The following is a 23,540-nucleotide window of genomic DNA, read 5'->3' on the forward strand; positions in this document are numbered from 1 at the left end:
TTAATATGCAACTGCTCCACCTTCAAGTGTGACTTCATTTGCACATGTTTGTGTTTAGAAAAGTCAACTTTATTTTTTGGTCAAGAGATATATTGACGTATGCTTTGCCTGAAATATTATTTAGGTTGTGGTACAGCTGTAAATACATGGCCAGTGGTTTTCAGAGCTCCTGGTTATGGGATGCTGGGTGCAAATTCAAAACCTATAAAAATCCCAAACAGTTTCTTGAGATTTGTTAGTTTGTAAAACCTTGTCTCCAGTTCAGTAATCATCTGTGTAGTAAGACTTGATGAATTTCAGCTCAGAGGAAAGGACAACCTGTGGGAAAGCTGCTTTTTCCTACATTTTCCATTAAAAAATCCTTGAGAAATTGGGAGAGAAGTAAGGGTGAGGAAGCAATGCCTTGTTTGCTGCAGGATGACTAATGCAAGAGTGTTTTCTCTGCTAATAAAACCCAAGTGCACTCATATGCATGTGCCTTTTTTCCTTGCCAGAAAACACACTTGTGTCTGAATGCTTCCTTTTCCTGCTCTGCTGCAGCCTCTCCCAGAGCTGTGAGAGTAAATCCACTTTGTAGGAGTAACTTGGTGGCCAAGATTATATATATAATATATATATATAAATATAGCTTAGGCTATCCATCAGCTATTTCATCATTTCAGTTCAAATGTGAACGAGTTTGACTTGTTTGGCCTTCTGCTGAGACATTTAGTGGTGGCAAGGAACAATCCAGCTGTAAAAGCTGTATTTTTAACTCCTTTATGGAAAAGCACTTGAAGTGGGACTATTTGCAGCTTAAACTAATTGGACCGAAGCTCTGAAGCTGTTGGGTGGCAGATGAAAGCCACGTTAATGCTCTCTGAAAGCCCAAGTTGACACTTCATTTTCCTGGCTTTCTTGCAGCCCGGTGATGCCAGGCTGATGATGCAGCACTATCAGTGCTATTTCTACCTGGTTTTCTAGGACAGGCAGCTGTGGAACTCCCCCTCCCTGCATTCCTCCAGGACAGCCCTGGTGCTGCTGGGCAGGGGCACCAGTGGAGATTTCATGGCAGGATTTCATGCCACATTAGCATTCCTTTTCCAGGGGGTTTGGGGGACTGTCGCTGTCGAGGCGGTCACGACATAAAGCAGAGACCACAAGCAGTCTCAGTTGGCAACACTTTATTATTGAATATGGCTGATTTTTATACACTTTCCAATTGTTTATCCTTCTTCTATCTTTACTATTGGCCACAATAAATCAACATAATACTATTGGTGAGAAGTTATGGTGAACTTTCTAAAAATGTTTCATCCAGCTGCAAAGTTCTTCTATCTTTCTTCCCTCGGTCTCCTTGGCTACAGCCTTGGAGAGAGCTCCTTATCAGTTTCTTCTTACTTCTCAGCTTCTTCTTGCTCCTTTAGCTAACAGGCCTGCTGTTAGCCCCTTCCACAGGGGACTACAGCACAAACCAGTCAGCATGGGCACAGCTTGCAGGTCAGGTTAATTTTAATTTATTTTAACCCTTTGGGGTCTTTCCCCCCCCTCCTTGGGATTAGTTTTGTTGCTGCTGCTTTTATCTGCATAGTTAAGATGTTGCCCAGTGATCAGAGTTATTACACAAATATTTAAGTACTTTTACTTTCATTCCTGAGTGGTAGAAAACAAAGCTTCTTGGATATATTTGTTTGGTTAATTCATTTTATGTAATTTATGTTAAAATCTAGCTGCAGATAATACTTTGAAGATGTAAAGGGGATGTTATTGATGAAATTATTTGTTCCAAGTGCTGTAGAATCTCCTAGAATGCAGCTGGATGTTACACTGCTGTAATCACACTGGAGAGATGAAGGTAGAAACTGATTCCAGTTTTGTTGTGACTGGAAACACCAGTGGCTGACAATCAGCAGGATTTGGGATTTGCTCTAAGGAAGGTGTTGAACACGAGTATTTTTCTGAAGAGAGTTAATGTTGGGAGGCAGGGATTCAATAGAGGGAATTGGATTCCTTGCAGCATGTCAGACTGAACGTGGAAATTGGTGCCAGAGGCTCAGGAGTGAGCTGGAACACTGTTCAGCTTTAATAGTCTCATCCATTCAATGTTCCTAACTTGTATTTTAGAAAAAATATATTTCAAAAATGCTACACTTTTAAGAATATTCTCATCTGCAGATTATTTTTGTAATGTTCTAGTTTTAAAATTTTAACTTGGAGAAGAGAGTCAAGATGCAGCTCTTCTTTTATTCTCTCTTCAGTCTTGCAGGAAGCATTTCAGAACTACAGTTTTAACTGATTCTTTGGTTATTTTTAAGAATTTAGTTGTGTGGGATTTTTAATAGTCCCAAGAGTATGACAATATTTTGCATTCAATGCCCAAACCTTATTGCAAAATCTTGATAGGTGCCGATAAGGCAAATAAATGAAATATGGAGTACTAGAACAGCCATGTCACCAGCAGCTTCATGAGAAAAGATGCCATTTTAGAATTGCATAAAGTATGTTTAATTTTGCAGTTTTTTCTTTAATTAATGTGCTTGTTGTTGTTAGTGTATCTGAAGGGAAAGATTTTTGATATATCCTTTCTAAAATGACCTCATTTTCAGGTCTATTCAGGCATTGTTAGTTTTATTTTCATCCTTGGTCTCATACATTGACATCTGCAAGAAGATATTAATATTTGAAAATTCCCAAAGTTCAGAACTTGAGTGATTGATTATGGAACCTCAGTATGGAAGATACTGGGTGGAAAATACATAAATACTTGATTGTGCAGTGTAAGCAAGGCATTTGATTAAGTTGGTGTACGTTTGCTCTCATGAGTTAAATGTGTGAGTTTAGTGTGTTTTTAACACTGTACATCTCTGGTGAATGGGCAGATTGGGTTACTGCTGAGAATTGCAGAATGGAATAGATCCATCAGCGTGTTTGGGCTTTAGAGGTGTTGATCCATGCAGAGGAGAAGTTTGGGGGCCTTGCTGAGGAATTGGAGAGGCAGCAGGGGCAGAGCTGGGCTGTGTTTCATCCCCTCTCTGCAGGAATTCCACAGAGCCCCGTTGTTCCCACACAGCCCCAGAGGAGGTTTGCAGTTCCCATCTGGTTTTTTACACAGTTGCAAGTGGAAGGTCACTGGGCTGTGTTTGATACTGTTCTGATCTGCTTCCAATCTGGGACAGAAATGAGGCTCCCTGGGCTGGGGGACCTTGAGCACACTCAGTGCAGGGTCAGTGGTGGCTCTGCAGAGTTCAGTGAAACTCCTGCTCCCAAAGCCACCAGGATTCCTTCCCAGGAGCCAGGACAGACAGACAGCTCTGGGAGAGCTGTGGAGAGGCTTTGGCAGGAGAGGGAGGGCAGATGGGACTGAATTAAGCCTTTTAGGGATTAGGTATCTTTAAAAGCAAGTCTGGGGATATCATTACAGTTGGAAATTTTCAGAACTTTCTCCCAGTGTTCTCCATAGATTTTCTTCCACATTCAGTCTTGGTGTGAGGCTGGATCTCCCAAGCTTTATCCATGTGCTCCTGTGAGTGAACACTGACACCATTGACTGCTGTGTAATGTGATTTTCAAGCAGCTGCATTTTTGTCTGAGGCTATAAATCAAAATCAGTTTTTGAAATCAGCAATTGAATGTTAAACAGTCTTAGAGGAATACATATACATATGTTTTGTCTGAAAATTTGTGTAGAGCTCTTAATGAAAGCCCAGGATTTCACAGGTAATATTTATGAATATTTTGGGTTTGTAAGTTGCCAGATTTTGTGTTAGGAATTGGTGTTGCTGCCTGGGCCAGGTGAGCTCTGTGCTCATGTGCAGTCGTGGGTGCAGGTGAGAGGCTGGTGCTGCCTTGGCCCAGCAGTGATGGAGCAGCACAAGCAGCTTATCTGCAGCACAGCACAATCTCTCACCTGCTCCAGGGCTGACCCTGAGCTGTCTGTGTCTCACTCCCACTGTTCTTGGGGCTTGTGCAGTCTGTCTGTCATCCCTGACTGGGGCCTTGGGGTGCTGGGACATACAGGACCAGAGACTGGGGCAGCATGGGGCAGCTTAGCTGGGCATCAAAGGCATCACTCTGATGCAGTTGTAATGGCTCTGTGTTTCTTACACACTTGAAAATACTAAAATTGGAGTTGAAAGCATCAGAAATTATTATGGCCAAGCTTTTAACACGTGCTGGTGTATCTCTGGCATGTGTTAAAATGTTATTTATAGAGTGGGGGAGAAATTAATGCTGACTGTGAGTAGCTCGTGTAAGTAATTTAATTAAATGTTCCATGTTCCAAGCATTAACATTTATTTGTCAGTTTGGAAAGAAGGCAAAGAGAATTTTGAGGTTAGGGGAGTAATTTTGAGGGTGCAAACAAGGTAGGACCCCAAAACTCATGCTGATAATAAGGATATTCCTGTAAGGGTGTGCTACTTTTTATAAGCTCTTAGTCTGTTCTTGCTTAAAATTTCTTATTACTTGGGCATTTAAGATGCTGTAAAACCTTCAAAATTTGAATTAATGGTACAGGGTAAGTTCTGCAGCAATGCTGATGCTGTTTTAGAACTAAACAAGTATTTTCTTACATAGGTAACTTGTAGAGTGCCAGGTACACTGATTGCTTGGGATGGATGGATGGACAGCAGGCAGGGAGTTACAGTATCTTTCAAATTGCTTAAAATACATTTTTTCCCCTCTGAATCCTGTCTTTTTTTGGTAGGGGTTGTTATACTTGCCAAGGGATGTGCTATCACAGTTCTCTTTCACTCGAGTGCACAGTTGTGTCTGGAAAAGGGTAGAAAATTCTGTCCAGCTTGCAGAAGTTATTTCTGGAGAGATGAGGATGACTGGAGGCAGAGGAGGTTGGTTAAACTGGGCAGGTTTAATGGCATCAGTCCTTAAGTTTAAGGACAGATATCATTAAGTTTATTTTGAAACATTGTTTTTCTCATTTATCATGCAGGGATCTTTCAACTGGTGACTTAATGCTGGTGTTAATGTGCATTAGTAAATCAAAGCAAATCAGATCAAATTCTGTTTATTTCAAGGCCAAATGGGAAGGGTTTTTTGAGCTTTAGTATGACTAGGATGAGATATTGGTAAATATTTAAAGTCCTGTTTTAAATTCCACAGGAAGAGTTGCACAGACACAAATTTCTCTATATCAATACACCATTAAAACAGTTAATTAATATTATAGGGTTATTATAACAGTTAATTAATATTATAATATTATAAGTGATATATTGATATAATGATCACTTTGTTCCATTTTTTGTCTTGTTTCCTCATTAAAACAGAAGCTCAGAAAGATGTACCAGGCCTGTGATACTTTGCTTAAAATGCTGGGTAATGAAATGACTGTATTACATTATTAGATGGAGAAATTGGGGTTGGATTTATATCACTTTTAATAGACTCCACTTGAGATGATTGTTTTGTTCTGTGGCATGACAGCATCAAAAATACCTCCTAAAACATAATTTTAGTGATGAGTCAGCAAGTGATTTTCTTCAGTTTGTTTTTGGAATATGATGAATTCTACTTCATGTGTTGCTGAATAAAAAAGCCTTGGTTATACTGAAAGTATAAACCAAGGCTGAGTCCTGTGCCAGGAGCTGTGAAGCCACTTGGGTACAATTTAGGGATCTGTTGGGTTTGGGTGTTGGATTCTCCCTTGGCTGAGGGAAGAGTTTTTGAAGCATTAAATGTTTAACTGTTCTTCACTCTTTGAATCCCACATGTCCCAGTTTGTTTTGACTGTTTGAGTGGTTTGTAGTCTAAACCAGATTACTGTAGGAGTTTTTGAAAAAACTTGAAGGCCATTGAAATGGGCACACTCAGCCACACGTGGAAGTGGTGTGTGTATAAATCACTTTTTGTGTAGGAAAACGATGGTTTGTAATTGCTGTGGAATTTGGCTTTCAGTTCAGCTTTGAGATTTATGAATGTAGATGGCTGTGAGTCATGTAAACAGCAAGTTCCATTGGAATCAACCACCTCAAGTCTGGAAAACCCCCCTGGGACTGGGTTATTGTGTGTGCAGTGTGTGGCAGCAGCCTGCAGATGATTTCCCAGATTTTAGGAATTCTTTTCTCTGCCTCAGCTCCTACTCTGGTTTGTTGTGTCTCAATAAATCCAAGCTAAAGATTTACCACGAGCAAGACTCAAAACTGCTGGGAAAGCTTTGCTGGTGGGAGGGTGGAGGAGAGCAGAGAATTGTCCAGAATTCTGGGAGAACGTGGAGATAAATGGGAGGGAGTGGGGGCTGTGATGTGCTGGCCAGACTGACCTGCTTGTGCCAAGAGTGGTTTCCAGTCCTCTTTGTTTTGGCAGTTTATTCAGCCTTGTTTAACTGCTTTCTGTCCTAATATTCTGTCCTGAATGTTTGGGTGTTATTCAATTACAGCTAGAGGGGAAGTTTCTGTAAACTTCCAGGTGCTGTAAAATGCCAACAGGTCAGGCCTTTTTATTGGGAATTTTTTGTTTTCTGTAAATTAAATTTCTCATTTTAGTGTAATTTGCTTTGTCATCTTGGTGTAGGTACTTTTTTCAGAGAGTATCTAGATGCAAAATATCTGAAAAGCTGCAGGAGAATAATGTTGGGGAAAGATGTTTTATTTTAGGTTATGGAGAGTTTCAGGCACAGAACAACAGAATTGATGATTTTTGTGTGTTCTCCTACACCTGAGCAGTTTCAGTTCTTTGTGCCCTCAGGTACACTCAGCCATGTGGAACTCCTCATTTAGGAGAACTCTGGAGAAGTAATTCTTGGTTTTTTTCTCATTTGGTGAGGGGTGGGTTTAGAAGGCAAACCAGCCTTTGCCTGGGGCTTGTCTGAACTGATGCAGCTGCATCCAAAACATGGATTTAAACTGGTCACAGGATCAGGAGCAGTTTGTGATCACTCCAATGGGAATTTGAAGGAAAATGCTTTGCTTACCCTTCCAGAGCCTAAAGTTCTTTGCTAAATATGTAGGAAGGAACCAAGAGGGAGCTGGGATGCAAGGTAGAGTTTCTGACTCCCAGCACATGGGTATTTTTGAATTCTAGTAATGGATTTTAATATGAATTTATTGATTGTATTGAATATAAATAGCCCTTTAACAAAGATCCTTCTCTTTTATTTTTAGTATATTTTTGGGGAGTTCAGCCCTGATGAATTTAATCAGTTCTTTGTGACTCCACGATGCTCTGTTGAGGTAAGATCTACTTTAAACTTGTTTTAGAAATAACGTTTGAAAGCTCCATCTCTTTGTGTGAATTTAAAATACAACAATACAAATATTTGTCATTCACTTGGCTTGCTAATTTACAAACTGAAAATTTTATTCAGTAGCCTTCTTTCCATGTATGTGGACATTAAGTCAATTTTTAGACATAAATTAATGATTCCACTTTCTGCTTGTCATCTTTCAGAGCTGGACTAGCTGACAGCAGTGGTGGGATGTTGATGCTGAATTTTCCAGCCCTGTACCTCAGTTTTGATGGGTTTTTTTTAAGGGGTGGATACTGAGAACTTTCCCAGCAGAGTTCTTGGTTGGAAGGTGGGCTTCTAAGTCTTGGGAGCCTTTTGAAAGACAAGAATTGTGAATATTTTTGGCCAGGTGGAGCCCTGCTGACCCTCAGAGCTGTGCTCACAGAGAAAGCTGTGTGTGAGGTCTGAGAAATGCATTAATAATGAACTAATTAGTGACAGAGGGAGCCACAGAGTGGGAACAGTTGTCTTTGTGTTGGAGTTCATTACATCCTCACATAGTATTGCAGCCTCTTGTTCTCTGTAGTTCTTGGTAGACAATCATGAAACCATTTTCCTTTACAGGGAGGAGTTTTATCCCATTGTCCTCATCTCCAGACTTGAAAAATCATTTTCCTCTGGGTCCATTTCCATGCATTTCCTCCAGACATTTCCATTCAGCCATTTCAGTCATGCTTCCATCCTGCCCTCTCAACAGAAAGGAAACAAACACTCAAGCTGTAGATGGGGAAATCCTTTTGTCACAGTTTACAAACCATTGTTAATGTGCCTTACTTTCCTGGAGCTTAATTTTCCAAGGGTAATTAGTGTAATAAACTGCTGAACAACCAAAGGGCATGAAGGGAATGAGGTGGGGTGGGGAGTAAGGGAAATTCAGAAAGGAAAAACAGCATTTCTTTTTGGGGGGAGAGCTGTGTAGCAGAAGAGATCCTTAGGTAATTCCTGTTAGCTGTGATGATCCTGCTGCTCTCCCACTGTAATTGCAGTCACAGCAGTGGGACATTGTGGAGTGTCACCTGAAGTGCCCCCATCAGCTTTTTCAGCACTTACTTAGGGGATGATGCAAATGTCATATCTTGAGCTGTTCTCAAAGTATGAGCCTGCAGCACCAGCACCAGTGTGACTTCATTTTCTCAGTGTACCACTTACTGGTTAGCTGTCAAAATAAAGAGCTGTTGAACAATGTTCCTTTAAGTTTGTCCTTGATCTGGTTCACTTCCATGTTTTAATTACCTGGATGATGAAATAAAAATGATACTTATTAGCTTTACACTAATTGGTGTAAAAAATTGGTTTGAAAAAGGCAGGGTGAAACTCAAGAAGGACAAGTCAGAGCTGATAATGCTGCAGTGGTGTTTGACACACATTGTGCTGGGGACAGTCCCCACATGTGCTGCTGTCCCTCTCAGGTCCCTTAAGCACAGACCCAAGGGGACTCTGGCAAAGGAGTAGTTAAAGCTAAAGGGAAATATAGGTTGGATATCAGGAAAAAGTTTTTTAATGGAAAAGTGATAAAGTCCTGGAGTTGTCTGCCTGGGGAGGAGGTGGAGTCCCCATCCCTGGTGTGTTTAACAAAGCCTGGATGTGGCACTGGGTGCCAGGGTTTGGTTGAGTGTTGGGGCTGGGTTGGACTCCATCTTGAAGGTCTCTTCCAAGCCAGTGATTCTGTTGTCTAAAATGTCCCTTTTACATTGTCCCTTTTACATGTGACATTTTTGACACATGGGATGGTTCACACAACCCTGGTGTATGGAGCAAGTCAGCTTTGCAAAAGTGCTGTTGATTATTCTGATATGTTGGGGACCAAAAGGCTGACTACCTTTTAAAAATCTTCTTATTCTCTAAAGGTTTGCTTTGGATAAAAACAAAAATTGCAAGGTGTGTCATAAACTGTTTGTTATAGACATTTAGAGTAATTTTTTTACCTCTAAGTAAAATGATATTGAACCTGTGTTCAAAATTAATATGGAGCTTGACCCATTGATCCTCATTTTTGGCTTGAAAAGATGATATGTTAAGATGGATTGAGGTTCAGAAATGGATTTACAGCATGTGTTTTTTTTAAATACTTTTGCAGTGGAATTTCAGGAATATTTTTGCTGTTTCTGATGCACTGGTGTCTGCAGTGCATTAAAAAGGTGATATGTGAGTATGTGTAGCTTAGGGAATGGAAAACTTCAATAAAGGAATCTTTTATTTGTTTCAGCATTGTAAAGCTGCTCTGTCCCCTCAGGGTTGTGTCTCCCACTGCAGAACCAGCTCCAGTTCCCCAGGAGCTGCTGGAATGCAGTGTGGCAATGGCTGCCAGTTCTGCAGGCACTTGCAGCTGCTCAGGAGGTTTAGGGGCAGGTGGGGGGCTCAGGAATTGCCCCCCTGTGGTTACACCATGGCAAAGGTTCTGGCAGAGTCCATAAAATGATGGCAGGGTTTGTACAGGAGTGATCCACACTCTGTGCTGTGGGTGCTTCGTGCTTGGGCTGATCAATGTGTTCAAGAACCCACCTGAGCTGAAACATTCCCAGGGCCACCCTGGAGCAGGTCAGAGTCAAAAGGTTCAGGTGTGATTGTTGGCTGTGCAAAGGGTTGTTTCATCCTTTCCCAGCTTTTATCTAAAAAGAGGATTCGTGTTCCTCATGCTAAAATGAGTCGGTGAAGAAAGATGCTGGAAGTTGAATTGCTTGAGAGGTTGGTGAGCCTGTGGTGTGTAACCAAGATAATCTTTATCTCTCAGGACTTGTGGTAATCTGCAAGGACACCTGAAGCTGCAGTGTGGGATTTGATAAATATAGAAGCATGAGTTCAAGGCATCCTCTCCAAAAATCAAATCTCAATTATGATGTTTGGATGTTTCATATGAAACTGATATGAAATGTTCATAGATTTGCTTTGCCTTTAAATGAGTTTCATTTCTTTTTTGTACAGCTCCCCCCATACAATGAAACAGTTTCATGTGGTATTAAATCCACAGGTAAGTTTCATGATGGTAAGAAATCAAGATTTTTTTTTTTTTAAACTTCAAGGTTGTGACACTTTCTTGAGATTTACTGTAACCTCTCTTTAAATACAATTGTTACAACTTGCTCAGCACCTACACAGGCATAATTAGACAGGTTGGATTTTTAAACTTTACTGAATGATACCTGTGAGAGGTTTTGAAAATCCTGCATTGAACTTCAGCTGATTCCAATGGGCATCTTATTCCTCCTGCACTGTGCTGCCACAGTCCTGTGGAAACTCTGCAGGGTGTGGCTGTGAAAATGAGGGGGGCTGAAGAGCCACAGCATGAGTATTTTCTAACAGTTACAGCAAGACTGCTCTGCAGGCAGTGCTCTGCTCTGTGCTCCCTTTGACTCTTGTTTCTGCCTGGCTTTGCTGTTTCCTGGAGAATCCTGGTTTGGTTTTTTTTTTTAATCTCTTGATGAAGGTGTGACTTGATTTAAAAATAAATTACAGGGTTCCCCTTTTAAAACTGGAACACTCACAGGTCTCCTCTGCCTCAACCCTTACCTCTTAAAAGCTGACCTTACTTCAGGGTTGCAAGAAGTGGACAGGTAGGTGGGAGCTGCCCTGTGATCCTCACTCTGAATAGTTTTAACCAAACTCCCACAGAATTTTAAGCTGCAAGTAAATCAGGTTTTGGTTTGTTCCCTGAACCAGAGAGCAAGGAAGCTGAGATTTAGACAGATGTAGATGAAAATGACTCCAGCTCTCCTTGGAAAATCATGGGAGTATCTGACTGACCATTTCTCCTAAGTGCTCAGAAGAGGACCAAACTGCACCCTGATCATTGTGCTTAGAGACCTTGGCCTTCCTTTAAAGATAAACAAGACAGGCAGTCAGAAAGGAGGAGCACAGGGCTCATTTGAGAGCAGATCAGCAGCACTTCTGACAATTCAGGAGCTTTATTTAGTACAGGACCAGTTTTAGGACCCTGAGTAGTCCAAAATTGGAGTTGGAAAGGTTCTTTAAAAAGACCATATGGTGTGAATTGTCTGTTGGTGACAGGGGCATCCAGTCATGTATTTCTTTGTCTAACTAGATGTAAGTTTTGTTCTTTCAGACTGAGATTTTAATGTTCACAAGCCATACAGAAAGATGGTTTGTACAAATGTCTTTCAGATCATTCCTAGACCTTGAGAGAACCCCTCCCAGCCCTGAGATTAGGTAATGACAGCAAATTAGGTTTTGCTTGAAAAATGTCTTTAACAATCTTGCACTGTACTGTGCATGCACATTCTCACTGTGATGGCTGCATAGGAAGCTGTGCAAACTAAACTGGAATGCTTGGTTATGCAGAATATTTGTATTTATATATGATGACACACACATACCATGTTACCATTCCCCATAGTCTTCATTTCTTTCTGTACTTCTCTTCAGTGTTTAACTCTATTACAGAATCAGAATATCTGTTAACACCTACTAGGAGTAATCAAACCATGGTTTAAGCTCTAATATGCAGAACTCTGTTCACACTAATTAGTACTGTGCATTCACAGATTTTGGGGTTGTACATAGACTGGCCTTGGAGCATCTGGTGGTGCTTGTTTCAATATGTGTGCCATGTTGTTCATGGCACAGAGATCTGTTTCAGTCCATTCAGAAATAGAGCTGTGAACTAGATTGAAACAAAGATGCCCTGAAGCAAAGTGGAAAGTCAAAACAAATAAGAAAAAAAATTACCTCTTATTTTTCTCAAATGCACTTGACACCATCTTACAGTAAATGAGCTTCTGCCAGTCATTCCACAGACTAACTGTACATAGCTACTGGTATTTATTATTCTAATCCTGCTGTAAGGGACAAAGATTAATTGCTCAGCTGGAACTCCCTAATTTGTTTGTTAAATGCTACAGCATCAGTTCTGTTCTTGGCAAGGTCTCAGCCTATGATATTCTATAAGGGATGTGTTCTGTTTTCTACTCCCCACTAGCCCTGAGTGGGCTCTTGTGATTCCTTAGTGTACAATAAACTGATAAATTCACCAAAACTGGTAAAAATGCTCCCTTAGGTGATATTTTGTGCCAGGTTAGCTCTGGGTCACACAAGTGCTGGGAGCTTGCTGGGGCAGAGGAGCAGGACAGGGGTACAGAGGTGACAGCTTTTACCTTGGCCTCTGACAGACCTGACTCACCCATGGAGGGAATCCACATTTTTGCTTTGAAGCAATTGCTATTTTCTTGAACTTGGATTTTGAAAAAGAATGAATTATTTGAGCTGGTAGGGATTTGAAATGTGCCCAGTAATTAATTTGTAGCAAGGCTGGAGGAATATTGGGTGTTACCAGTCGTTGCCTGTGCTTTGTGCTGCTGTAACAAAGGGTAGAAAGAACCACAAACAGATGAACTAACGAGGAATGGTTTTGTTGTGGATTTATATCCCTCAAAGCCCCCAAAACTTTGCATTTGCACTCAGATGCAGCAGTTTGGAGCTGTGTGTGCACAGCCAGCCCAGGCTCTGAGGTACAGCTCCCCCCTCCCTGGCTCCAGGCTGCTGATTTTTTTTAAAAAGGAACTTCAGCCCTCTCTGCTGGGTGCTGATGGCTCCTCAGTGATTGCAGAAGTGGTTGGTGAATGGCAGACAGGGTGTTAAAAATGTTTTCTCACAGGGAAGGGGGGAAAAAATTAGAAATTTAGAAATTAGAAATTTGAAATGCACTCTCTTCCTAAGATGATTTAGAGAAGAGAAACCAGATGTGTGTGGAATTTTTACCCCTTTTTTTTTTATTTTTAAAAAGTCTCCTTTAGTCTGACTGGCAGCAAGATTGAAGTTGATATGTGACCTGTTTGCTTCTCATTTAGTCAGATTAATAGATCAATGCAGAAAGTCAATTAACATCTTTATAATTTGTTCATTAAATCATAATATGTTGGTATTGCATGGATAAGTCAGACCTCAACACACATTGTATGTTTGTTACTCTTCATTTGATATTAAAAAATGCAGATTCTTGTTCCCTTCACATTTTTTAAAGCTAAAATATTTGTTAGCAGAATTTTCTAGAAAACATCCAGAACTGCAAAACTTTTATATTGACAGTCATATATCAAAATATTCCCTACAAGATTGTTTTCCCAGAGGATTATTTCCTTAGGTGTGTGAATAACTTCTTTTCTGGGAACTGTTGTTGCTTTTTGTTGTGTTTAAAAAAAAATCCACCTCATTTTTAATGAGTCTGTGATGTGTACTTGCAAATATGTATTTGTTGATGTCATGTATAATGTAAGTGGCACAAAATCTTTAAGGTTTAATGCTGTATCCACTTAATTCCTTTGGAATTAATACCTAGTGTTGTTTGGTTCTGTAGTAAGGCTTAAAAATTGGAAATGTGTGTTTGAGCCCCCATCGTTGAGGAAACACAAAATATTAAAATGTGATGTCCTTGAAACAGTAACATGAATATCAGAAAGACCTGCAGAGCTTTAAAATGTCAGCTTACCTTCAAAATTCCTGAAACTGTTTCATTCATTTTATATCTTTACCCAGTAGTTACAGAAATAGTTGTAGCTGAAGTATTCAGTGTTACCACTTAGCACACATACATTATAGCAATAAATAAAGTCCAGGAAATTGCAGAACTTGGTGGCTGAAAAGATTTCCTGATGCTGCAGCCTGCCATGAAAATATTTCTTTAGTTCCAGGGTAAATAAATCAATCAATAAAACAAAAAAACCTGTTCATAAGTTTTTAGTACAATTCCTATGTACAAGTTGAATGCTGATTTATGTTGAGGAATGTGTTGTATTTTGTGTCACAAAATCCTGGATATCATTACTCTCACATGGTAATACATTTAATTGTGATAAAATTAAAGAAGTTGTAAATGAGCTCGGAGGCTCAAAAGCTTTAATTGCTGTGTTCCATGCAATTAATAAATATATTTTTCAGTTATGTTTGGTTGTGATAAATCCCACCAGAAAAACCAAACCCAGCCCCTCAAAAAGCAAACCTCACATATGGAAAAGTTAAAAAGGGAAAGGCTTGGATTTTGTAATTGTCACTTGAACAGACTGGCTTGAAAAAAGCATGGAATTAAGTGTTACACCATATTGCATAGGCAATTATCCAGTAATCAATTTAATACAGATTACTCCTATAGACCTTGGACTTTAATAGTTTTTCTTATGAGGGGAATTTAGTTGGGATTATGTGCAGGATTGTGTAGTGATTTGGAAATTACATAACTCTGGTTAAGAAAGCCTGAATCATGCTCTGCTATCTTTAAGAAAATGATCTTTTGGAAGTTGTCATGGTTGAGAATGAGAATTCCTTTTGTTTGGGGAGCATACTTTGTTTTCTCAATTACAGGAAAATAGGAGAGTGTTTTTCTTGCTTTTGCAGCTTTTTGATTCAATGGGATTCTCTAACTGAGATTTGCTTTCTCTCGTCCAGGGGAAGAGTATCAGAGAATAGAATTTGGTGTTAATGAAGTTATCGAGACTCAGTCATCTGTCCTGAATAACACCGACTACAGCATCTCGAGTACTCTGAATCCTCAGGCTCCAGAATTCATTCTCAGCTGTGCACCCGCTCAGAAAAGCCCAGACGATGCTCTCGGCGACACAAACTACAACTCCATTGACTGCCAGTTCAGTGACCCCACCCTGGCTCTGGACAGCGGCTCCAACGCCGAAAACGACGCCTTGGCTGGGGGCCTGGGGCAGAGGGAGCGGAAAAAGAAGAAAAAAAGACCCCCTGGATACTACAGTTACTTGGAAGATGTCCCTGACGGCGTGGCTGCCCCGGAGGCGCTGGTGAACGGCCACGCCTCGGCCGCGGGACTCAACAGCCTGAGCGCGGAGGACGCGGAGCTCGCAGGAGACCTCCCCTCGCTGGCCACGCCGAGGACTTGCAGCAGCCCCGGCAGCTCCGTGGATTTCCTGGCCGGAGCTGCGTGTGCCGAGCCCGGCCCCGGAGCCGCAGCCCCCGGCAGGACTGGCGGGCAGGCCGAGGTTTGCCGCCTCGCTCATTCGGAACAGTTCTGCCTCCCCCCGGAGGCCGTCAGAGAGAGCCCCCTAAGGACAGCTGTTGTACAGGCTTATGCTGGTACTGATACTACTGAAACTCTTGGCGTTACTAATGGACAAACACTTGAATCCTCTGGTGAGGACACAGCTGCCAATGGGGTAGAATTGCACACTGTGGAAAGCACTGACTCAGACCAAGCTAAGCCTGAGGAAGCTTCACCTACTACTGAGGCAACGGTCCCGCTTGCAGGATCAGTCCCTGTTAATCAGCCTGCAAAGTCGTGGGCTAGTCTTTTTCACAATTCCAAGCCCTCTGCTTCCACATCTGTGGTCTATGTTGAGACTAAGTATACCCCTCCTGCCACATCTCCTCTGGTCCCTGAAAAACAGGTTGAAGTCAAAGAGGGACCTGTTCCAGTTTCAGAGGATCCCGTAGCCATAAAGATTGCAGGTATAGTTATACACACGAGTGGATGTTACACTGCAAGGGTATTAGCTCTGCTTGTAAGCAGGAGTGTGCACTATTGATAGAGAACATTCCTCTGCTAATGAGCTGGCTGTTCAAACACTGCATGGAGGATGTCATTTGAATTAACCAGATTGTATCCCCCTGAGTAAACATTCCAAGCAGGCATTGCCGTGTCATTATCCCAGGTACAGGGAAACTATTGCTGCTTGTCAAACAACTTGTCAAACAGTCTGTGGAAGTGATCTGTGCTTTCAAATGGGCTGTGTGCTGTTACAAAAAGGAGAATATGTTAGGTTTGTTCAGAAAATGGTGTGTCACATTATCCAGTGTTCACAATTTTGTAGTATTCCATTAGAAGAACAGTGTTACTGTATTTATACCAAAGCAGCTGAAATTCCTGGGCACTAAACAGCAGTTGAAGTGTAATGGCTACATAGGTCTTGCTTCAGAAATTTCAATTCAGGAAATCCCATATTTACTAATATGCTTCTTGAGTGGTCTGTCCTTCCAATTTAGCCATTATAATCAGTATTGCTTTATCCATAACCAATGCTAGCTGTTCCCAGTTCAAGAATAACCCAAAGGAGCTGTCCAGAGGGGACATCAGGGAATGAGTGATACAAAAGCTTTGACTCTTGGTCCTGTCATATTTGTGCTCTTAATGGGAAATGCTAGAAACTGCAGGAGGCTGGTTGTGCAGACTCAGCCAGAAATGGTGAAGTTCTCCCAGCTTGGTGCATTTTGTGTCACTGACTCACCAGTGTTGGAACCAAAGTAATTACTTTAAATCTGTGAAGTGGTCAGTGTGTGAGATGGCTTTGTGCAGAGTCCTGCTGTTTATGCTACAAGCTAATTTACAGGTACAATGCTGTTTTGAAAGTGACAGCTTCAAGTCAGGTTTCCACTCTGAACAGAAGCTGACCTGGAGATGATGTTCAGAGTGCCCAGAATTGAATGCTGCCTCTCCTGCCCTCCTTACTCAGCAATGGTTTCATTACTCAGGATTGTCTCTTGAGAGAAAAGCTGTCAGAATAATTTATATTTCAGTGTATTTTCCACTTAGGTGTCAAAAACACTGTATTAAAACTATATATATATATATAAAAGCAGGTGATTACAGTCTGTATGAACCATATGGAGAATGTTGTCTTAAAATTTCAAGCTATCAATTGGTAAAGATTTTTATCTTCAAACTCTTTTGTGACCATCATAAAGCTGGGATTGCTTGCCATAAATGGAAAAGGTTTTTTCTCTTGTGCAAGTTGTTCCAGCTGTAAGTTAACTTTTAGACTTTCACTGTTTCTGTACTATTTTTTGCCACCAGGTGGGAGCAGAGCTTTTTATTCTGTCTTCACTGTAGTAAAACACAAGTGTAACTTTTACCCAGTTTTCTTCTGCACCTTCACTATTTGCTTGCTCTTTGGGCAGAGGAATAATCTGAGTCTAGATAAATGGAATTCATCTGCTCATTGTAGCTGATTTAGGTAGGAGTTACTGCTGCAATTCCTGTAATTCAGATACTGTTGATTTTGGTGTAAAATGTTTACTTGGAGATCTGAATGCCATGTGATCAGTGCTTTGCTCTGTGGAAAAAGGTGGTTTTCTTGATTTTCTTTCTATGTACTTGAATGTTCTCTGTCCTGTTTGGAAAACAGGTACCTGAGTGCTTTGTTCATCCTCCCACACTCAAAAATGTGTTACAAGAACTTCAGTTCATGCTTTCCAGACACATCATTTGCCCTCTTCTGTAGATATTTGATTTTAAATCTCCTGCCTCAGTGATCTGCACTGTGTGAGGCTCTGTGTGTTTATCAGGTGTATTCCTTGTTTCCCTGGTGGGTTTTTTGGACATTCAGCAGCTTCAGCTCATGCCAATGGGAATGAATTTTTGCCCACAAGTTCCATGGGGTGCTGGACACAGGTAAACTCTACAGCTGAAGTATCTTGAGTTAGCAGGCAAAATTAACAAACAACCCAGTGCTGGAGTGCCAAGCTCCTTCTGCACAGGTTTTATTTAGAACAGGTGCTCAGCACACAAGAAAAGAAGTTGTTTTTCCAGAGACAAATTGTTGGTTTGTACTTCAATTTCAGCAGTTATTACAAGGGAGGTTAATGATTCACAGGCACCCTGAAGATAATTTCATGCTGCTTAATTCAGCCTGCAGAGATCTGTGGTTCCTTTAGTCTCAAAGACAGAAGCTACATAAGGTAAGGAGATGATCAGGACTAGAAAATAAATAGAACAGATAAATGTCATGTTAATGTTGATGGCAAACAAATACAGAAGAGGTAATTCTAGCAAGTGTCCAAGATGTGTCTGCTGTGCAGGTGCTGCACTTGTATGTGTACAAAGGGACCAGTGTAGTAATTATGCACCACAGCCTAATTAAGATGCTAGGACAAACATTTTAATAATTAATATCTAAGGGATAGTAAGGTCATAAATTATATGGGTAAAAATATGACTCTTCAGGGCTTTGCTTGCCACACTTCACAGCTGGTCCCCTACAATTATAACCTGATAATTAATAAAGCCTTATGTAGTGTTGAAAACAAGCTGAGGAAATAAGTGATTGGAAAAAATATCAATTCTCTGAGTAGTCTTACAACTCTTCTTTGGTGATCTTAGGAAAAATTGCAGTGAGAGAATCTAAAACAATTTTCTGAATCGTGTTTTCTTGCAATGTTTTCACTGTGGGTGATGGAGGTAACAGTGCCCATAAAATCAGTTTACAGCAGGCAGGACTTCAGCTGAATGAAAGAACAGAAACTTTTAAGATCTGACTAAATCTGGAATGATTTTAAATTAGGAGGAAGGGAATCCAATAAATGCAAGTATGGAAGGCACCAGAACAGAAACCAAATGAGAGTACAATGTGAAGAACTAATGGTAGATGTATTGGAGAAAAGGATCTGGAGGGTTAGGGAATTGATGAGTGTCTTTGGTACAGCTGAAGAACACAAAGTTTCTTTTCCCCACTGTGTGTTAATACCAATTCCCATGGAAAACCTGGAAAATAACTAATTCTGCTGTGGAGGACTTGATGCAATGGAGCCTTTGGGCATTACTTGGTAATTCAGGAAAATTTCATGGTGCAGCAGCAAAATTGGAAATAAGATTTAAAAACCATGTGGGCAAACATGAAATATTCAGAGTTAATTTGACTCAGATGATATTGTTGGCACGACCGTGGTTGTAAATCTAAATTTACAAAACAAATTCATAAAGAAGATGATGATTCGTAAAGAAGTGAAGAAATTAAATTAAAGAAGTAAAGAAGTGATAAAATTAAATTAATTCAGATTGCAAGAAAGGTGTTCCAATATATAGCAGAAGATTTCTTTCTCATTGTAAAGGTAGGTACATCCTAGAGCAAGAAGTTGTGGAGGCATCCAGGATCTGGGGGTTTTATAATCTCAGAAATGCAGCCTTTTGTACATTCAAACTGCATTCTTACAGAAATATTTTTGTTTAGGCCCATCCAGCAATGTTGTCCTGGGATTTTTTTAGGCCTTGTCCAGATTTGAGGAAAGGTCAGAGTGACAGAGACAATATTCTCTAAATCAGGGCCTGAAGCCAAGAGTTCAGTTCCTGACTTGTAACCACTTTTGTCTCTTCAGCATGGACACCATATCCATGGGGCTCCTCTTGCCTTAAACTCTGGACTTGCCTTGTTTAGAAAATTACCTTGTTAAAAACAAATTGAGAGCTAATAACAAAACCCAATGAATGAACTTCAGCAAAATGCTTTCTGTTTACCAATAGAAATATCTAAACATTTCCTCATTTCACAAATCAGTACCCTCTAAAAGAAATAAGTTTCCTGGGTGGTGACCTGAGCTTTCCAACAGGTTTTGAAATTTTAAATTTTTCTCATGGTCGTAAGTCTGTTTTTCGTGTGGTACACTTGTAAAAGTTCTTTGGTTACTGTGTGTTAGATGTGAGCTGGAAATGTGCTGTTGGATGTAGTTCTGTACACAAACCCAGGTCTTTGTTAAGAGAAGCAAAACTGCCAGGAATTGCACTGGAGCCTGTTCACAGAGCAGCTTTGTGACCACAAGAGGATGCTAAAGGTCCTCTTAATATCTGTATTGAGCATGATGCAAAAATGGGGAAGAAAAAAGTTAATGTGAAAAGTTATTGATAGACACAAAAATGAGAAAGTTTTTCTGTTACTTTTATCCTTATTTTCAACAATGATTAATTATGTTAACAGAAATACTGTGTGTGAGCACAGTTCAAATGTTGCTGCTCTGACAATACATGCTGAAGTTCTTTAGCAGTAATTTAATAACATATTTTAGCCTTCACTAGAAAAGAATCTTGCTCTGCATCTGTGCTACCTCATCTTGCATTTTACATTTCTTTGCTGTCTGCTCTTTCAGGTGGCACGTTCTTTATGTAATAGACAACTGAATTAAACATTCTTCTTTTTTTTTTTTTTTGTCAATTTTGATTGCTTAGAACTGATATTATCTGCAGGAAATATGACCTTATAGATAGGGAGATAGCTTGGCAGTAGAAGGATGTGGATTTTGTTTGCAGTTCTGCCATCTCCTCTGCTTTTGTACCTACATCATGTTATTTTATCTTTTTAGTCCTGTAGTGAACAGCTCAAAATCTTGCAGTTTATAGCTTGCAAGAGCTTTAGAGCCCCTCACATTTATTATAAAAAAAAAAAATAACCCCACTGGTACACAATTGCTATATTTACTTGCAGTTTGTATTTTGTCTTGTATACACCTTATTTTGCAAGTTTCAAGTATATGAGCTCCAATATTTTCTTTGAACAGTTCTTATTTAGGTTTCTAAATAACAGGTCAGGATTCCTGGAAAAGCTCCTTTTGTTGTTCTTGGTTTCATAACTGGGACAGACTAATGTGCAGTGGTTTCTAAGTTTTCAACTTGGGTTTTGAAAGCAGGAAAGAGTAGGAATTACATTATGTAAGGCTGTTATCTCTTAGATTTGGAAGTGTTAAATAAAACTGTGTGTTCTGAAGAGCAGAGCACATCAGTCTGTGTGTTTGCACTGAGATGATTTTGTTGTGAGATAGTGGATGGTGAAACTTCTGAACTGAGACTGCTTCAAAGCAGAAAAATGTGGGAAATACTTCATAAAACTGGTGACAAGTGATTCCAGCTATGGCATTTTATATCTGTGTATGTATCTGTGTAGCAATATAAATAAAATATCTGGATTTAGGAAAAGAAACACCCAAATCAGTAGGTCTTGCTTTGGAATGACAGTGATCAGTTTTGTATCAGCATCTCCTGCTCTCAATCCCAGCATCTTTGGTGGAAGAAAAGCCTGGTCTGGTTTGGAGTGTGACAAGTGGGTGAATGGAGTGGAAATCACCTGCTGGAGGTTCTGGAATCTTCCTCATTGATTTGAATTACGGTGTAATGCTGCAGCAGATATTTGTTTGATGGCCACGAGAGTTTTGTTGATGCTCAATTTACTGTTTCTCATTCTGCAGAAATACTGGAAAATGTAAGACTAATACATAAACCAGTGTCTTTGCAACCCCGAGGGCTGATCAACAAAGGAAACTGGTGCTACATCAATGCTGTATCCTTCCCTGGGAAAAATTAATGCTCTTAAGTTGATATTTTTATATTATATCTGTCAGAGTTTTTTTGGATTGTTCTGGTAAGTATTTTATAAAAGTGGGGGTTTTTTTCCCAGATCCTGCTCCTGTGGTTAAAATGTTGAAGTGTAGCAGCCAGAAATCCAGAGGGATTTTGGATCATTGAGCCCAGTGTGCAGGGTTCCCCTGCAATCCTGTTTGCAGTTTGTTACCTGTTTCACAATATTTCAGAAGTGTAACTTCTCCTGACTGAAACCCTTGTGATTTCTAGCAGTGTTTCTCCTTAATTCTGTGCATCCATTTAAGTGGTTATTTCTCTTTTGCACTTGAAGCAACTATTCTTACACTTGGGCTTTGTTTTGCAGTTTTAAGTGGATCATTTGGGTTTGTGCTGAGCAGGTTGTCACTGTTGTCTCATCTGTGTAAAGCAGCATTTAATTTAAATTAATTCCACTACATTCCATATGGAAGATGAGCTTGTTCTTAATGAATTGGAGTTGGATTCCCCTGCAAAAATAACTTTTACCCTGAGGAACAGAAAGCACCTTCCCTCTGTGGTATATTATGATATTAATAAAAATATTAATCATTAAGAAAAATTGTCTCCCATGTCAGCAAGTGGCACTCGAGATAGTTCCAGTGTTGGTACTGCTAGTGAAAAATGTTAACACTAATTTCAGGACTGATCATGGCAGATCCTAATAAACTATTTCTAGGCCAACAACTGTGCCTTAAATAAAGCTTTTCTCTTCCATAGCCAGTTCTGCACTCATCTGGTTATATACACTATATATCTTAGCTCCCATTTTTTCAACCTAGAAATTTTGCACTGGAATTTATTACTCAGTTTTTGCACATTGTAGAGGGTCAAATTAATCTCTCTTCAGCTGTTGAGATGGATGCCTTATTTTGTCATTTCCCTTTCCCTCCAGTTTTTTAGTGCATTTCTTCTGTTCACTGCTGTCACCAAATTATGATGTTTTTTAGAGTATTATTCTTCCAGCATATCTGGAGTTTTCCAGGTTGCTCCTGAGCCTTTGCACTGCAGAATGTCTCACACCTCAGCAGGTTTTGCTTTGGTTGCAGGGGTGACTCAGCACCTTTAAGTTTCAGCTGGTTTCTTCCATTCTTGTCAGAAAATGTGTTCCAGGTTATCTCCTGCCAATTTTCAAATGGTTAATTCTCTAAAGTCTTTCCTATGAAAATTCTTTTCCTCTCCTGCTTCTGGATGAAATGTTTCCTTACCCATGAATTAAAGTTTTTGCCATGATTAAAATGTCACTGAAATCACTGCATGTTACAAGATGCTGGGGTTTTTTTAATCCAACTTCTGTAGATTATTGGTTAATGTTGTGATAAAGCTTCATCCTCTTTTCCAGTTAAATTCTTGGACTGATCTACTTCATAGTGAAAACAGAGCTGCATTTTTATTGTTTTGCATATAACTGAATATTTGGTTAATGCACAGATGTAATTTTCTGCATATTTCCTTAATGCCACTGCATAGACCCTGCAAGCCTTGGTTGCTTGCCCTCCAATGTATCATTTAATGAAGTCCATTCCAATGTATTCCAAATCGCAGAGGCCGTGCACCTCCACACCAATGCTAGACAGTTTGTAAGTAGCTTGGGAAAGAAGGAATCAAACTCTGGGATCTGGCTCAGCTCATTCAGAACCACCTAACAATGGCTGTTGATAGAAGCTTATATGTGGCCAGAAGTTTTTCATGTGTTTTTGGGTGACACTCTTTTATAATGAACTTGGTGTTTGACAAGTGCTTGGATTGTCAAGGAAGATAATTCCTGTTGCCTTGGGAATATTAGTTTTGTGTAGTGTTTAATGTGCAAAAAATGAACTGTGGGAGGTGCAAGGACCAGCCCAAAACCTGGGTTTCACTGCAATGCTCAGGTGGATTTTTATGTCTGAACTTCACCCAAATTTCTGCGATATTCCTTGATTTTGTTTTGTTTTGGCAGTCAGAGTGACAATGTTCTAATTTTATTATTTGTTCTTCTAAGTGTTAAATTGCTGCTCATGTCCAGTTGCTTCCCTTCTGTTTCAGTGTTCGTTTAATGAATGAGTTCACTAATATGCCTGTACCTCCTAAAGCAAAGCAAGGTGAGTGGGAGCAGGGGCACAAAGCAGAAAATGATGGGGAGAAGCCTTTGGGGTAAAGATCTGCATGGGAGGAGGTGTTGCACCTTGGATTTTTTCCTTCTATTTGTGTAGAAGTGCAATAAGAGCAGTTTTTGTTGAAGGTTCACTTAATTGTGAAGATGCCTTCTAAGAAAAT

At 40.1% G+C, this 23,540-nt stretch overlaps 1 protein-coding gene across 1 annotated transcript in view; it reads left to right on the forward strand.

The window, feature by feature from the left end:
* USP10 (ubiquitin specific peptidase 10) overlaps nucleotides 1-23,540 on the forward strand; it is a 49,051-nt gene that overhangs the window by 12,652 nt on the left and 12,859 nt on the right. Inside the window, exons 2-7 of the mRNA XM_071440770.1 lie at nucleotides 7,098-7,166; nucleotides 10,145-10,190; nucleotides 14,615-15,640; nucleotides 21,137-21,228; nucleotides 22,755-22,864; nucleotides 23,310-23,365. Coding sequence (XP_071296871.1) covers nucleotides 7,098-7,166; nucleotides 10,145-10,190; nucleotides 14,615-15,640; nucleotides 21,137-21,228; nucleotides 22,755-22,864; nucleotides 23,310-23,365 — 1,399 coding nt within the window. The remainder of the gene's footprint in view (nucleotides 1-7,097; nucleotides 7,167-10,144; nucleotides 10,191-14,614; nucleotides 15,641-21,136; nucleotides 21,229-22,754; nucleotides 22,865-23,309; nucleotides 23,366-23,540) is intronic.

The sequence above is a fragment of the Agelaius tricolor genome, unplaced genomic scaffold (genome assembly GCF_023055355.1).
Source record: "Agelaius tricolor isolate 1412-34295 unplaced genomic scaffold, bAgeTri1.0.p SCAF_15, whole genome shotgun sequence".
NCBI lineage: Eukaryota > Metazoa > Chordata > Aves > Passeriformes > Icteridae > Agelaius > Agelaius tricolor.